The 17381-nt window shown below is 40.4% G+C and overlaps 1 protein-coding gene across 1 annotated transcript; it reads left to right on the top strand.

Annotated features, from left to right (window-relative positions):
• The first annotated feature begins 1094 nt into the window (after positions 1–1094).
• On the top strand, positions 1095–15382 carry TMEM30A (transmembrane protein 30A). Its single transcript, XM_075087104.1, has 7 exons — positions 1095–1515; positions 6940–7056; positions 7746–7853; positions 8943–9030; positions 9501–9644; positions 11354–11560; positions 13324–15382. Exons 1-7 carry the CDS (start codon positions 1219–1221, stop codon positions 13515–13517), a joined length of 1155 nt encoding a protein of 384 aa, XP_074943205.1. The 5' UTR covers positions 1095–1218; the 3' UTR covers positions 13518–15382.
• Positions 15383–17381: the final 1999 nt, after the last annotated feature.

Here is a 17381-nt window from a genome sequence, read left to right as displayed (position 1 = left end):
TGGACTTGCTCCTAAGGGAGATAAAAAATAACAACGCTGACACCAATACCCCTACCTGCATTCACTGTGCTCTCATCCACTCACATACCTCCTGACAACTGAGCAGGAATACAGCACAAAAAACTGCCAAAAGGAATGGTTGGTATAGAATCATTAAGGTTGGAAAAGACCTCTAGTCCAGGATCATCAAGTCCAACCGTCAACCCAACACCACCGTTTCTCAGAAACCACACCCTGAAGTGCCACCTCTACATGTTTTCTGAACACCTCCAGGGATGGTGACTCCACCACCTCCCTGGGCAGCCTGTTCCAATGCCTGACCACTCTTTCAGTGAAGAAATTTTTCCTAATATCCAACCAAAACCTCCCCTGGCACAACTTGAGGCCATTTCCTCTCGTCCTATCACTTGTTACTTGGGAGAAGAGACCAACACCTGCCTCACTGCAACCTCTTTTCAGGTACTTGTAGAAAGCAATAAGGTCTCCCCTCAGCCTCCCCTTCGCCAGGCTAAATGAAATGCTTTCACTAAGATAAGCTCTTACGACTTTGCTGAGATGACCTGTGTTATTACACCTCTGCGATGTCACTGATGCTGTTCCTATTTACGAGAGCAGGAAGCCTAAGTTATCTTCTACGTTTGCAAGCTAAGGGATGCTGCCTTTTTCCAGCAACACCCTTCTAATGCAGCAGGAAGACGGGGCGAGGGGTGGCTCCTCCCGAGGCACCGAGCGGGAGTCACAAGGCTGCAGGCCCGGGGTTTCCCCACGCAGTGGCGGCGGCCGCCTCGGAGCGGGGCCTGCGGGAACCCTGCTGCCTCACCCAGGCACCGCGCCACCGGTAGAGGGCGAGACAGCTGAAAAGTGACGCAGTGCCTTGCGCAGCGTGGCCAGGCTGACGCCACGGGGCGGCCCCCGGCCCCTGAGCGGCACCGCCTCCCCGGGGACCGCCCACCCGCCTGCGCGCCCGGCGCCACTGCGCATGCGCTGCCTCCCCTCCGCGGGTCGGTGGGAGGAGGCGAAGCGCGCAGGCGCAGCTCTGTGGCGGCCGTTCCCTCGGCACCGTGGGGGAAGGTGGGGCGTGGCCGGGGGGCGCGTCATCAGCCGCGCGCCGGCCGCTTCCCCTCTGCCGCGGTGGCCTCCGGTCACGTGCCGAGCGGGGGGGGGCCCGGTGAGGCGGGGTCGCTGGTGTCGCCGGTGTCGGCGGGCCGGGCCGGGGCCATGGCGGTGAACTACAGCGCGAAGGAGGAAGCGGACGGGCACCCCTCGGGCGGCGTCGGGGTGCCGGGAGGCGGCGGGGTGGCGGGCGGCAGCGGTGGGGGTGGCGGCGGCGGCGGCGGGGGAGCGGTGAAGACCCGCAAGCCCGACAACACGGCGTTCAAGCAGCAGCGGCTACCGGCCTGGCAGCCCATCCTGACGGCGGGCACGGTGCTGCCGGCCTTCTTCATCATCGGCCTCATCTTCATCCCCATCGGCATCGGCATCTTCGTCACCTCCAACAACATCCGCGAGTACGAGGTGCGCGGGGGGGGGAGGGGGAGGGGGCTGGGAGCCCCCGGGGGGGGCCGGTCCGGGGGTGCCGGGGCTCGCCTCCCCCGCGGCGGCCGCGCTTGTCCCTGCGAAATCCGCCGCCGCCTCTTCCTGCCGGTGCCCGGCGGGGGGCGGAGGGGGCTCACGGCGCTCCCGTGAGGAGCGGACACCTGGCCCGCTGCGCCAGTTCAGTTTAGCGCTCGTACTCTTTAACAAGCCACCTATTAATTGCCTGAGCGGACGTTGCACTTGCAGAGGCTCCTCCGCAGGGACCCCAGCCCTCCTGGGTGAGCTTCCAGGGAAGCGAATGCCAGCATTAGGTCAACGCAGCCCCACGCGAGTTTTGTTCTCTGTATGTGCACCGTCCCTGGGATAGCCTGTGGCAGTGGAATATATCTTTTTAAACGTTCTAAAGTAATTGTGGTTTCAGGACAAAACTGGCGTGAATGTATTGGTGTAATTCTTACGTGCACTACTGACTTAATGTTTTAGATGCTCTGTGGGAGACCAGGGTGTCCAGAGTGAACTTGGACACAAAGGTGGAAGAGTGTGGCTTTTTCTAATCTTACTTAGAAAAAACTGAGTTGTTTACATCTTATAATTAACCCCACCACTGCCATGAAAAGTTGCTGAGCATTGAACTGAAAACTAATCTATGTATGACAGGTAGGTCCATTTGATAACAGAATAGCTTTGTGTTGTAAGGAAGCAACCCAAAGGGCTTAGGGACAACCTTGAAAAGCAAATTGACGGCTATGATTAGTTTCAGTGAGCTAATGTGACCAAGATTGATTGTAGGAAGAAAAACGTGTAGTTGTTTCTTGGACTGCTGTATTGGAGAGCCTGAATTTTTGTGGATCATATCATTCTAGGTATCAGAGTAAGCTGTCACTTTCAAATAAGTAGTGTTCGAGATAGTGGCTTGGCTAGTGGTAGCAATGTGGCAAGGAAGGCCAATTAACTAAAGAAATCCTGAGGCAGACAATGAATGGTATTATATTTTCATATTTCTGCTAAAATGCAGAGTGTTATAATAAAACAGATTCCTTTTATGTGAAGAACTAAAATTCCAGTCAAGGAGAAAAGCAGAAGTGAAAAAAAAAACCAAAGCCGATGTGTTTTACAGTGTCCAAATGTTGTACATAAGTGTATTTTTGAAAAGGAATTGCTTCTTATGTCAAGGTTTGAGGGTGTGTAGAACATCTGAAAATTGGCACAAGTGCTTCAGAAAACATCGCTAAGTTGTCATGGGTGTGTAGACTTTTAAATTGTCATGATATAGTTGTATTTAAGGTAAAAACAATCACATGTTTTCAGCAAGACACTCAGTGGAGAGAAGTAAAAAACCTATCCTTGTTAACTCAGATTTTTTTGACAATTGCATTTAAAATAGCCATTTCTATAGTAAAGCAATATGAAGTCTTAGATTGTAATGATGGTAAGGTAAATATAATTGGAAAAATATATCTCCCTTTTTCCATTATGGCTGGATCTGTGTTGATCTATAGGGACAGGAAATACATTAGAGTTTCATGAGTCAAAAAACGTAAGCAACTCTGTGCCTATATTGCTGCTGTATGCATATATAGAATTTTTATATACTATTGTTGCTTAACAGTTCAGTCATGTACTCCTAATAAGTTCCAGAAGGAGATGAAAACTAGATATTCTCACCTAACGTGCGCTACGAAAATCTATAGGTGAGCTGGAGGCATGGCTGATGTTCCATTACACAATCAGACTGCATATATAAAGCAGGAGTAGCCTGCTTTATATTTGGAAACCAATTGGCAGGTGCTGGCCTACCACTCTTTCTAATGTCAAGATATTCAGGATCTGAAAGGGTTTCATTTGTTTGTTTTACTGTGTGTGTTCAGACTTGTATCATCCACCTCAACATGAAGCTCTCCCAAGTCAGATCATTAGGCTTTTGTGCGGACACGAGGGACAGAGTTCATTAGTTTTGAGAGTATAATCAGGCATCTGGGGTATGCAGGTAAGAATGGGGAAACTTTGGTTCTGTTCTCTGATCCTCGTGCATGTTTTATCAAGTGTTATAATGCAGAAATTCTGAGAGTGAGATTATCATTCTAAAAGCAGCTGAATTTTGGAAACAAAAAAAAGTTTAAATCAAAGAAGGCTTTAGACTTGCAGCAACAAAATGTAGATGAAGCATTTTACAGACCAGCATTTGAGCTGAACATCAGTGAGGGATGTGCTTTAAGACACTGGTACCACCTTATCTGAGATACGTCCCTGCTTAGTATGCTGGATTTTGTTAGTAACATCCAAATGTTACTCACAGATAGCTGTAAATTCAGCTCTGGGAGACAAGACATCTAGCAGCTAGGTGCAGTGACTAAGCTCTTTTAAAAACATAATCGGGGGAGGAAGCAGAAGTAGTTATTTACGCCTACCTCCTAGACAATAGCATACTTGTTAAGTGTGTGTGCGTGCACATATAGATATACAGATATATATATAGCTGCCTGTAAGCTTAGTGTATTGGAATTGAACAGGATGTATAATTTATGCCCCTGAAATACATACTTAGGTACAGTTCACATCACCCTTTCCTGGAACTAGATATTGCAGCCAAGAGTATCGCAGTGAACTGTGTTGTTCTCATACAGGTGTAAGGACTGAGCAACAAAATGTAGCTTTTCCACTAATTTCCTTTATAAGCTCTCTTGAATTCAAATGTGGAAGATTTCCAACAGCTTCTATGTACTAGAATTATAGGGGTTTTGTGTTGGTTGTTCTCTAGCATTTTCTCAATGTTTCAAAGGGTATAAATAGCCATTTGTCTTGGGTCTATCATGAAAATAGTTCATTTGGTTGGAAAATGAGAATCAGCTGTGTAAATGTCTTTTTGCCCTGTTATTAAAGGGTGAGAGAGTTCTGTATTTTCTGATTTTTGTTTTTTGAATGGGTAAGAAACATTGACAGAGCATACGAAAATGTGATAAAAATTGAGGAATATCCAAAACATTAATTGTATAGGAAAGAGACCTTTGTTCTGTAACTGCTGCTGTGAAATGGATAGTTATAGCTAAAAAGCCAAACAAACTTTAAGGCATGACTAGAAATGAAAGTAGATTATTGTTGCATACATCTTCAGTGTTGTGTGCAGTTCCAGTAGCCCCATATCAAAAATGAAACAAAACTTAATAAAAATCTACAGAGAGGGGTAGCAAAGAGGACCAAAGTTATGCGATGCCTTTCATACAAGAAGTGGCCAAGCAGAGTAGGATAAATATGTGACAGTGTATGAAGTCTACAAAGTCATAAATGGTTTGGAGAATATGTATGTGCAATAGTTATGTTACTTCTACACTGCAAAAATGTAAATCAGCTGAGAAGGACATCAACAGCCTGAAAAGCCATTGGTGCCTGGTAACTTGGATATAGCCGATGTCCTTAGATGAGAGGTTGTTGGGAAGGGCTCAGCCTGTGTGGGTTTATCATACTCCGCTGCTGGCTGATCCTTGGGGACAGAATGCTGGGTCAGGTGGGTTCCTGCTGTGGACCCCGTAGTCACTCCTTCACTTCTCAAAGTCCTGGTTTCACTGTTTTGGCAAGAGATGAAGACAGATACCTCCATCCCTTCAGTAATGCTATCTGTTGAATATAACTTGGAAATGTGGATGCAGAAAAACCACTTGTGTTGGCAGTTACTGTGCAGGAAAGCTCTTGGATGGCACTGAAGCTGATCGTACTGGTCAAAAGCATGGTTCTGTTTCAATACGCATCAATTTCATGCTCCACAAAATTTAGTCAATTTTATTTTTAAAAGCAAAGCCTTTAGATTTTTTGCAACCTTAGAGTATTTGAGTTTTGTTCTTGATCTAAAGCTTTGCCACACACTGAAGAACCAGCTTGGGATACGGAGGCTTAAGTTCTTTCTGAAGGAAATACTTGTTTAAGATTACTTCAGCAGGGAAAAAAACTCCCACCAAATTAGCCTTGAACAAATGATATATGCATTGTTGAGAGCAGTGGTTGTCTGTCTGTCATCTGTAGCTAAACAGAGCTGTTCAGGACTGCTGCAGTAGTGCTATTTCTAGATCAGCATAAACTCAATATCTTGTTCAGCAAAGGAAGCAAAGATTGTGATCTTCTCTCTCTCTCTGCCAGCTAATAGCTTCTGGAGCTGACTCGTTTCAGCTGGGCTTGTTAGGGTATAGGTCTCATCTGTCAGAAATCTGGCAGCAGAGCAGATACTAATAAAAGTCCTGCAGCTTCATAGATATCGAAGAAATCACAGGAAGAGAGACCTTGAAGAAGATCCAGAGGAAAACAGGCTTTAGTTGTTCCCTGAACCTGGAAACTGCATGTTTGTTTTAGCTGACCTTAATACAGATATTAGGGCAGATCATAAGTCCTTCTAATTCTTGATAATGCGTTTTACTACAAGCATAGATCAGGGCAAGCCATTTGAAGCAGCCTTTCATAAAACTATATAGGCACTGCAGTTCAAATGATACTGCTGTTTTAACAGTTTGCCATAACTTGGTATACGTTGCACCAATCCGAGTGTAAATTCTAAATAGGAAGTTCATAGTAAGTATAGAAATACAGAGTTTATAGGCAGATGGAAGCTTTCTCCAGCTACACTTGGAGCTAGCCTGCTGAGCCCAAGTTCATTATTTCCTGCCATCCATGTGTTGGAGCTACACGTGAGGGAGAACTAATGTGGTCAGGCAGCTTGAGTTGGCTGGGACCATAGGGTGAGCTTATGGCTGCTCAGGATATGTGAGGTATACTGTTCAGGTAGCCTGTATGTACAGATTTCAAATACTTCTTTTTTCTGAGCTACACTGTTAAAGAGAGATAATAATGTATGAGGCAGACTAACACTGATCATCTTTCTTGTCCATCTAATAGTATTTTACTGTTCCTGGCTTCATCTTCCCTATTTTAAGAGAGTTCTTGGGCATTAAGTGTTTTTTAAAATTATTAATTTTTTTAATCTTCTGACTAATTAGATGGCTAAAAATGGGCAGCAAAGCAAGTTTTCTCATGCAAAACTCTTTTATTAAATATCTAGCTAAACTTTTAAAAATTTATCTCTGGAAGGCATGTAAAAGCTGACGGTCTGCTTGTTATATTGTGTGTGTTTGGAAACACCATATTGCCTGAAGAATCTGCTGTTTGTGTTTTGGTTCCCCCCACTGCCCCCCAGCAGTATGGCGCCTTGGTGTTAAATTTGTTCGAGGCTGAAATTGAGCATATAGACAGTCACAAAATCATTTATGTTGGGAGGGACCTCCTAAGATCATCAAATAGGTCTGAGGGGGCTTTTGGAATTGAGGTATAACAAGATTGCAAAATAAATGCCACCTCAACTCTGGCTTTTAAATAATTTTTTCTTCACTTGCCCATTGTAAATTAATGACTTTTCTGTTATAGATTGACTATACAGGAACAGAGCCTTCTAGTCCTTGCAACAAATGTTTAAATGTGTCCTGGGACAGCACAACACCTTGTACTTGCACCATCAATTTCACACTGGAACATTCATTTGAGGTATGCTACCCTGTATGCAAAGTGAAATTAGAACAGTTTGTGGTTCATTTCATAATGGATAGGAAAGCTGTATCGCTTAAGTGAGATTTTTTTTTCCTCTATTTTGAAGAATTATTTCTAGTTTTCCTGTGAACTTGGATCTGATTTTTGTGTGCCTTTTCAGTAGCAGGAATGAGATGGTATTTACTGCATCTGTTTATCTAGAAAGGTACAATATTAAATGCAATTCTTGTGTTTTTACATGTTTAAATTTACTGTATGTGTCCTATAGCTGGCAAGTAGATCAGCTATTCCTGCATGATTTAAAAAAAACCAACAACCTTAGTTCAACAAGAATTGGAAATACCAGGTAAGTGCTTTCGTTCAAATTGGAGGCAAATAATAAGGGTTATGTGCTTAACATCAGACAAGGTAGGCGTTGGAATGAGTGCTGGTGAATATCATTCCGATAGTTCGTGGCATGTTGGTACTGTTTGACTTCAAGATGCCAGCTTATGTTAGGATAGTACTCTCTGTACTCAGTGTGAAGACAGGATTGAGGCTCCTCTTTTATGAATGTTACTGTAAAGTAAACACAGAGTTCAAGAGGTCAAAATTTCAGCTTTATGATAATTAGTGTGTTCATATGTTTTATTGATCTGTTCTTTGTGTGAATGAAAATACCTCCTGCCCCATCTTGTTTCTTGTAGAGCAATGTATTCATGTATTATGGACTTTCCAACTTCTATCAAAACCATCGTCGTTATGTGAAATCTCGAGATGACAGCCAGCTAAATGGAGATAACAGTTCACTATTTGTAGGTATTCATGCTTGGATATTAATAAGCAACTAACTTCTGACTATTGCATAATTCACCACAGCAGGGTATTTAGTTTAATGATAATGAGGTACTAGAATTTTTGCATAACGGAAAACAACCACAAGGAATTAGTATTGTTTTACAGTTTTTACTAAATTTTCTGTAAACTTTCATATCAGTCATTTTAAGTGGACAGCAATGCAGTACTTCAATCACTTCTCAAATTTGAATAGTTTTAAACTGTCTTATCTTCAGTCATAGTATCTATCTGTGGCCATTCTGTCTGAAGTTTTTGTTTTCAGTATAAAATAATATCCAGTTACCTTGCACTTAGTTTGCACATTGCAACTAAATACATTCTTTTCTGTAGACTCTGGTTCAATATTCAACATTCAGCGATACTGGAAAATATCAGTACTGTGTATTCTGTTCAAGCCACGGTGTGATGTTTAGGGCCAGACCTCTCCTCTTCCTAATTTTTATGTGGAGTGGAAATACAGTTGGGTTCTTTTTCCAGCAAGAATAATATTCCCTTTTTACTTGTTAACTTTATAAAAGAGGGAGTTTCAGGAGGCTACAGCTGATGACTGACATAGGGCTTGGAGGGGGCTTTTTCAGGTTGTGTTTTTGGCGTGCTGTTGGAGTCCTTGCAACTTTTTGCATTTTATGTTACATTTGGTTTCTTATTATAATCTTATCTTCTGTAACACTGGTGCATACTTTAAAAAGTCCCCTTTAATAAAAGAGTATTCAAGTACTCCATGTTGGAAAACTGTATCTATTAAAAGATAAAAGAAAAAAAAACTTCTAATAGCTTCCAAGAAAAGCCTTATTTTTAGTACGACCATGATGGTATTCTGACTTTATTCATGTTTTATTTAAATTTTATTCTTGCTTTTAAAAGGAAAATCCATCATGCTAACTAGTATTGAATGCTGAAGTATTTGTAAATAACCTGATTTGTGAAAAGGTTATTTTGTGGTACATTTAAGATGTGCACATTGTTGAGGTACTGTAGTAAAAACCAGGTTAGTTGAATGAACTAGCACACACTCATCTGCTTTTTTTTTTCTTTCTAAATATTAGAATCCAAGTAAGGAATGTGATCCTTATCGCATAAACGAGGACAAACCCATTGCTCCTTGTGGAGCTATTGCCAACAGTATGTTTAATGGTATGGTAACACAATTTTAAGTCATTGCTACTTGTTTTTGTGATCTAGTGTGTGTGTTGTGTTGCAAACTGTTCTAAGTAAAGACATCATGAGCTTTTTTGTTTTGAACTAACACATTTTCATTGTTCAGCATAAAATAAACGTGTTGTACTGCTGTTGCTTTTTCCAGAATTGCTATCAGAGTTAATTTAACCTGATGGCATACAAAGGGTGGAAATAGCTGTTACGAGAAGCTGTTATTGTTGCGGAGTAGACATATAGATACCACGTATGGATAATACACTGCTTTCTAATATTCTAATATACTTTCTAATATGTTCTTACAGAACAGCTTGTGATTGTGGCAGGCAGGTAATAAATGCCTTGGCCAGTTTTTTGTTTTGTTTCTCCTAGAGGTAATTGTTTCACTGCCTATCATCTGTCTAATGAAAGTTTCTTCAGCTGGTTTTCTAATTTGATTTTCTCCTTAGATACATTGGAATTATTCCGCATTGATAATGACACAAAGACTCCTATCACTTTGATTAAAAAAGGCATTGCATGGTGGACAGATAAAAATGTAAAGTTCAGGAATCCTACAGGAGATGGAAACAACTTAACTGCGCTTTTCCAAGGTAAAAAAAATAAGTGAAACTTTGAAAACAAAACACTTCAAACACATTTTGATTCAATGAGTTTTACCTGACTGAGAACATTTTAGTGAACATGCTAATTACAAATGTTGTGGTTTTCTGAACGAATCCGAGCTGAGGAGTACTCTGCTATCTGGAAGGGTTTTCTTTAAATAATGGAAGTTGCAGATTTCATGTGGAAGTGTTTGGGTTGTAACTTTACTGTAATAATATTTTTTTTTTAATTTCTGTTTTGTTTGTCTTGGGGGGGGTTTTGTTTTGTTTTCCCCCTTCCACTTCCACTGAGAAAAGCCTAATACATGCACTGCTGTTGTGGTTTAAACCCAGCTGGCAACTAAGTACCGCACAGCTGCTCACTAACACCTTCTACCCCTCAGTGAGATGGAGGGAAGAGAATCGAAGGGTAAAAGTGAGGAAACTTGTGGGTCAAGATAAAGACAGTGTAATGATTAAAAAAATTGTAAGAAAAACAACCCACCAACAAAGAGAGATGAAAATAACACCCAAGACAACCCAAGTGATGCAGAAGAAAACAATGGATTGCTCACCACCAACTGACCAATGCCCAGTCAGTCCCTGAGCAACTGCAGCCCCCACCAACCTCCACCCGGCCAGTTTTATTGCTTAACATGACATCATATGTTATGGAATATGCCTTTGGGCAGTTGGGCTCAGCTGTCCCAGCTGTGCACCCCCAGCCTACTCGCTGGCAGGGCAGCCTGAGGAGCAGAAAAGGCTGTGTAAGCACTCTTCAACAATAAATAAAACATCAGTGTGTTATCAATGCTGTTTTCATCACAAATCCAAAACATAGCAGGATGCAACCTACTATGAAAAAATTTAACTCTATCCCAGCCAAAACCACTACAGCTGTGATAATGCTTGGATTTAACTTGAAAAGTTAAATTGTTTTGTTTAATCAAACTTTTTATATGGAGTTTTCATTTAAATATTTCTACTGGTAGATTGTTCTTAAAACCCTGATTCTTTTTTTGGATTGGAAGTGACTGATTTCTCTCATTTGTTAGGTTAAATACAGTTCGGTAAATCAAAGTTTTCTTTGGCTAACAATACCTGAAAATAATCTTCCTCAGGGCTCTAAGGGGTGTGTGTGTGTTTATGCAAGGTATATAATAATTTCAGGTTTAACCTGCTGTGGGTTTCTTGCTTAGTCACAGCCAAATGACGTGTTACCAACGTGATGCTACCCTTGGAAAAGCAGATACCTTACTCTAATATAGTGTAGAATTGTATTTCCAATAAAATTAGCAAAAACATTAGTATGGCATAATCAAAAATATTCTACATAATTTTATTTGCTTGTGGTCCAGGAGGTGGTAGTCAAACTCTAACGAGTGAGCAGAGGAGCTATCATCATAATGGAGAGTTATCTCACTAAGGTAGTATTTGAGACAAGACTTCCTAGCTATATAAATGTGTAGGAGAGGCAAATTTGTTTAAACAAAGGCACAGTGCTGTCATCAGAATATGGTTATGCACTACTGTTTAAGCTGTGAAATAAAAAGTTCTTGAACAGCCCAGTGTCTTGCAATAGTAGTGAGCCAACCTGTTTGTTCTGTTTAGAAGTCAGTATGGGTTTTTGTAATATTAGAAAGAATTTTGATAAGCCAGTGTGTTACTTAGTCCTGTATTTGAAATACCTTATTGTTGTTATTTTTGTTTAATCCTAGGCACAACAAAACCTGTAAACTGGCCGAAGCCAGTGTATATGCTGGACTCAGAGCCTGACAACAATGGCTTTATCAACGAAGACTTCATTGTGTGGATGCGTACCGCTGCTCTGCCAACATTTCGCAAGCTGTATCGTCTCATTGAAAGGAAGAATAATTTACAGCCTACCTTACAGGCTGGAAAATACTCTTTGCATATCACATACAGTATCCTTTGAAAAACCTTCCAAAGCAGCTAAGGACTGTAGCTGGATTACATGGGCATATATTTGTGGAAGTTCAAATTGAATTCTTGCCATCTCTGGAAAAGCTGATATTGAGCTGGGGTTGAAAACTGGTAGTGAGAATTGGGTAAAATAATTACCATCTTTTGTGCAAATTTTTATAGAATTAGCTTGTGTGGGGCCTGTTAGAACATGAAATCCAGTCCAGTTTTTAAGCTCCATAAATGAGATGACTGGGTTAGACTTACACTTTTTTTGATCATAACATTCTTAAGCTGTTTTGCAGTTCATATAAAACTGCATTTGTATAAAACTACATTTTTTTTTAACCAAGATGAAAACATTCAGTTCAGTTAACAAGCTAAAAAAAACCAACTCTTTAGAGGAGGCTTTTGTGAGGAGATGTTAATCCTAGGGAAGATTTCAGTGTAGAATTTACCCAGTAGGCAAATTTTGGACGATGCTGGTATCTTCCCTGTACACTTGCATTCTCACAGGTGTAGAGTCAGCCTTATTCACTTCCAGTCTTATTCGCTTTTTCTCACACATCATGTTTTGGGCACTTGCAGTCCCCAGTAGCTGCCTCATGTGGGATAGAGGCTGAAGCGTATGGATGGGAGCATTTCCATATGATAATTTTTGGGCAGACTGCCTGCATTTTGGCTGACAGGAAGATACTTAAGCCTAGTTCAGGTGATCCTTAGCCTTCAGGTGGGCTGATAAGCCTTCTTGACATCTGTTAAGTGGCCTAAGTAACAGTTAGCCATGTTCTAGTTTCTGCAGAATACTATGTATGGACATGCTTAGGTTGATAATATGGCTGATTTGCAGTGTGCATTTTTACTGCCTATGCACTACTGCTTCTTTGCCTTCCTCTGCTTTCCTGTGGACTCTTTGATTACTACTTTGTCACTGAAGGATATTGAATATCTGAGGGAGACTTTTTTCATGGGTGCAGGAATTAACATTCATTCAGGAGTTCAGGGCCTGCTTTAGGTCCTTCTGCGGCCCCATGTATTGTTGCCAGATTATTCTCTACTCTGCTGTGCAGTTACTCAAATCCTATATATAAAATTAAATGAGTAGCTTCATAGTGAGAGGGGAAATTAGATTGCTTGTGTGGTGTAAAGAAATTGAGAGAAACAGAAGAAAAAGAAAAGGAGGTAGTTGGTAGCCTAGAAATTTGAGAAATTTGACTTCAGGTTGTAATGACAATATGTAATTGAGGGCAGACTGACTTTGGAGGTCAGAAAAAATGCCAGAGCTGTGGATCAGGTGGGGAGGTCTGTCATTCTATTCTGGACAAACTAAAGACTAGGTAGAAGTGCAGGAGACTACAGAAGGAGGGTTGTCATAGTTACGGAATTCTTAAAATACAAAAGCAGTTAATGATAACTTTTAAATAGTTATTGCAGTATTTTCCTTTGCTGCAAAACTGTGGGAAGTGCATATAAAACTGAATGAGCATAAAGTCGCTAAGAAAAATTTGCACTGAAATATATTCAAGAATTAAAATTTAGATTTCCCTCGTTCTATTAAAGCTGCTTTAAAACCCCATGAAATCGTGCATTTACTCTTCCCCTAAAAAGGGGTTAACATCTCTTAACGTGGCTATTTGCACTATCAGTATTCAAAGGCGGCAGTTTTTATCTAGAACCTGAGTGAAGTGATCCAAAATTTTAATTTGCCTGACCCCATAAAGCTAGGTTTCGAAATGTGCTTCTTGTTTTCCTATATATTTTTCAGATTATCCTGTACACAGTTTTGATGGACGAAAAAGAATGATTCTAAGCACCATCTCGTGGATGGGAGGCAAAAACCCCTTTCTGGGAATTGCTTACATCACCGTTGGGTCCATATGCTTCTTCTTAGGAGTTGTATTGCTGATCATCCATCACAAATACGGAAATCGAAACACTAGTGCAGACATTCCCAATTAATCTTGCATTCTGAAAACAAAATGTACTGCATGTGCATCAAGGCCAGTCCAGAGTGGACCCAGTTTTTCAAAGATAAATCTCTGCTTCTGTCACTTCTGAGACTGGGTACATAATTTTTATCTAAAGTTCCCCTTCCCCATACTGTGGATTAACTTTTGAAAATGACGGGTATACAATTAGCTATATTGATTGTATCTCTGCCCATGTCGGAAACAATATTTCTGATACTTGTCTCTAACTGGGCAGGCCAGATGATGCATATAGCTCCTGTTCCCTTGATGCATCTGCTGCTTGTTCATGTGCTGTGTAATGTCGGTATGATTCAGTACGTAGACGTTGCGTGGAGGAAGACTGTTATAAATACTGTAAATTGTTACCTTTCTGGAATTCAGGTGTCAGTGCTGTTGAAAGGAAAAGTCAAGTCTTAAATGTTTCTTCAGTTCACTGTCTTGTGTGCATGGGCTTTTACATTTCTTGCTGAGATTTTAATATATTTATATAAGTTGTTAAATATTTTTCCTGTGTCCTACCCACCTCTGTTATGTTAAATCCTTTAAGTGCTGTATAAATTTCAGCACTCTGAATTCTTTGTATATTTACAATATATGTGCCTGGCCAGTAAACTAGCATCCTATGAAGATATTGGAAAAACTATTTGTTAATTATTTGTGTGACTCCCTTTTAAAGTTTCTTCTAAATTGAGAAATGTTTGTTGCAGGTAGAATCGGCTTTTTTTCTCATTTTCCTTGCTTGAAGTCATATCCAATACTAGTTTACCTATTGTGTGCTTGCTGGTTTTGCTTTTTATGAGCAGCTCCAAGCACTAATCAAGGAGAGGCTAAAATGTTTTTTCCATTCACAAATTTAGGTGAATTCCTTTTACTGGAGAAGTTTCCTGATTTGCTTGAGGCAGGGTTTGTTGTAAAGGAATTGTCACATGCTTTTTTCTTACTTGGAGTAAACACATTGAAGTTTTGCAGTGTGAAGATAGAAAACTGTAGAAATTCAAAAGCTGAGATGGCAGTAGCCTCTTTTCATTGAAACGCAGGTTGAGCTTGCTGTGAAACCCAATTTCAATATTGCAGTTAGAAGCAATATGCGGGTTAGTGTCTTAAATTACAGAAGGGTTCACTGTTAGGTTAATTCCAAATTAACTGTAACCTCAAAAAGATTACTTTTTGGTGACTTTTTTAGACGATGCACAGAAATTGTAATGTATATGGTGGAGATCACTTTATATGCAACTAGCTTGATAAAGTATTGAGTATATTAAAAAAACCTAATAAATTCTGCAAACCATTTAATACAAGATTTTATTTTGTTCTAGAACATGCATTTATTTTCATCTGGATGAAAAGATGTATTCTCATTAAGCATGAATGCAGTTTAAGTGAGTTGTATTTCTGGGATTGCATATTTGTTAAAGTTGTTTATTCATGATCCAATAGCTTAATCTATAGTCAGCTTTAAACAACACTATTAATTTATCACATGAACACGTGACCATTTTTACTGAATTACTTGTGTGATCTTTTTAAGCTAGCAGTTTAAGTGTCTGAGCCTGTATAAACTGTGGAATGAGGCACCATTTCCAGTGCGCTAGCTTTTTGTAACTCCATATAATAATTTATTTGCATAGTACAGTGTGGCAGCACAGGACTTTAAATAGTCAAAATACATTAAGATTTTTAGTGTTGTATCTATATTGCTGGAATAATAGAATAAGGTATGTACCTCTGTATATTGCAAGGCAGAAAACTCACACAATGTTAAACTGGCTTTCATCTGTAGGGTAGTTGCTAGTCCAAAATGTAGTAAGGGGATGTGTCCCAATTACTGGTTATTAAAATATTTTGATTTTTAAACTTTGTGTTTGTCACTTGATATGCAAATATATTCTGCTTCATTCAAAATCCCTATCTTTTTCCTAGTAGGTAATGCTGCTTTTTGGGCTGTGTTCAAAATGAAAAACAAAATATTTTTCTATCTTTACCTTAAAATATTTTTCAATGCCTTTTTTTCTACTGACTGTCTGTGCTTCTTTGATCTTGATGAAGTGCACCAGGATGAGAATTGCTGTCTGTTTTTTGTTATAATCAAGCTTTTTCTCTGAGAGCCTGTAGCAGTAAATACTTGTCAGGCAGTGTGCCTGACAGACTGTGTGCCTGAGGACCTTAAAGTGCTTGTAAGAGCTTAAAATATTAGGTCAAATCTGTAAACTCTTCCTTCACTCATGATTGTTCATCTTAATGTCTAAGTAAGGAGATCCTTGCATTTTGTATTTCTTACAAGTTGCCCATATGTTACATGTTCACAGATGAGACCACAGCGTCCCTGTCTGACGCTTCTCAGGGCAGTGTCACTGTCCTGGTGTTCAGTGTCGTGTGTTGAATTTGGATTTGACTACCTGTGGCCTTGTTCTTCAGCAGCATCCTTCAGAGGTATTTGCCACCAGGGCTCAGAAATACAGACAGCAGTGCCTCTCTGGCTTCTGAGTGCTGGTTAGGCACTTTTTGAGTCTTGCCCAACTGAGGCAGTGCCCAAAGTGTGAAAGATTATAAGCCTTCTGGAGGCTGCTGCTGTTACGAGGGTCTGCTTAGGAACGAATCCTTCCTGGAGAGAGTAATGTGGGAAACAATGGTTGCTCTCCAAACAAATTCTCTTGTGTGAGACCAACTTCCTTGTGGTTTCTTGTAAAAATCTGCATCCCTTGAACAAAGCGGATTGTCACCTCAGGGTTTTGTTGTTTTTTTTTTTTTTTTTTAACTGCGTCAGGCTATTTGTGGAGCTGTCAGTTGTGCTTTTCTGAGTCAGAGGGAGGAGTTACCAGCATATAACGCATGTGAAGGATCCTTCACAACCTTTGCCTCCCAGGGACACACTGGTGCTGAAACTAGGTTCTCAGCAGCATGGTTTTCTTAGTTATGAATGTTAAACCTTGAAGAATGCAAGCCTTTTTTTATAGAAATCTCCATGGGAGGAAAGGCCATGACAATGTAGGGTCAAGTAACATCTGCCAGTGTATATTATCTGCTTGAACCTATCAAATAGGGCAATGAACATGGCTGGCATTTGGATTGGATTCACAGGGTGTTACTGACTGCACCCTTCTCTCAGATGCCCTACTTATACTGGGAAAATAAGGGTTGTAATGTTTATAGACTGATGTCCAAGACTGAGTTGAAATGAGTGTCTGCTGGAAAAAATGTGACTAAGCCTAAAGTACCTACAGTTACTTTAAAAAAAAATAAAGTTACTGATTGGAATACAACTGCTGATGACAACAAACAAGTCATAGAGTAGTCTGGAAGCACTGCCAATGATTTTCATCTTCAAAGCTCCCATGACAAGAATATGGCTTCTGATCTTGCCTGAAAATTTGTGATCTACCCTTGGTACTATGTAGGTTTAGTTTTTACAGAAGTTTGGTATTTTTTACCTGGGTTTGTTCCCTGTAACTGAACTAACTAGCTATGGTGAGTTAGAAATGAAGAGGGCAACGATGCAAAGGCCTTCAGGAAGGTCTGCAATATCTACCTTAAAAACAAGCCAGTCCTGTGAGGGGCTAGTTGACCTAGTCTAATTGAATAGTAGACTAATTGGCCTAGTCAGTGAGGGTTTTCTTAAAAAAAAAAAATTAAGACACCCGCCCCCCCAAAAAAACCAACCCAGAACAAAAAAGCCAAACCCCAAAAAAACCGACACCCCAAAACATTCCACATATGAAGTACTTGTCTGTATTGAACAGCCTACCAAAAATTCTCACTTTCAAAGTAGGAGAAAAAGAGTGAAAATCTAAGCCAATTTTATTCCTGCTCTCTTCCTAGCAATGTGGCCAGTTTATGAAAGAGGCTGCTTCTAGCA

This window comes from Phalacrocorax aristotelis, chromosome 3, assembly GCF_949628215.1.
Source record: "Phalacrocorax aristotelis chromosome 3, bGulAri2.1, whole genome shotgun sequence".
NCBI lineage: Eukaryota > Metazoa > Chordata > Aves > Suliformes > Phalacrocoracidae > Phalacrocorax > Phalacrocorax aristotelis.
Note: the sequence above shows the minus strand (reverse complement) of the source record. Positions and strands in the feature narration are given on the sequence as shown.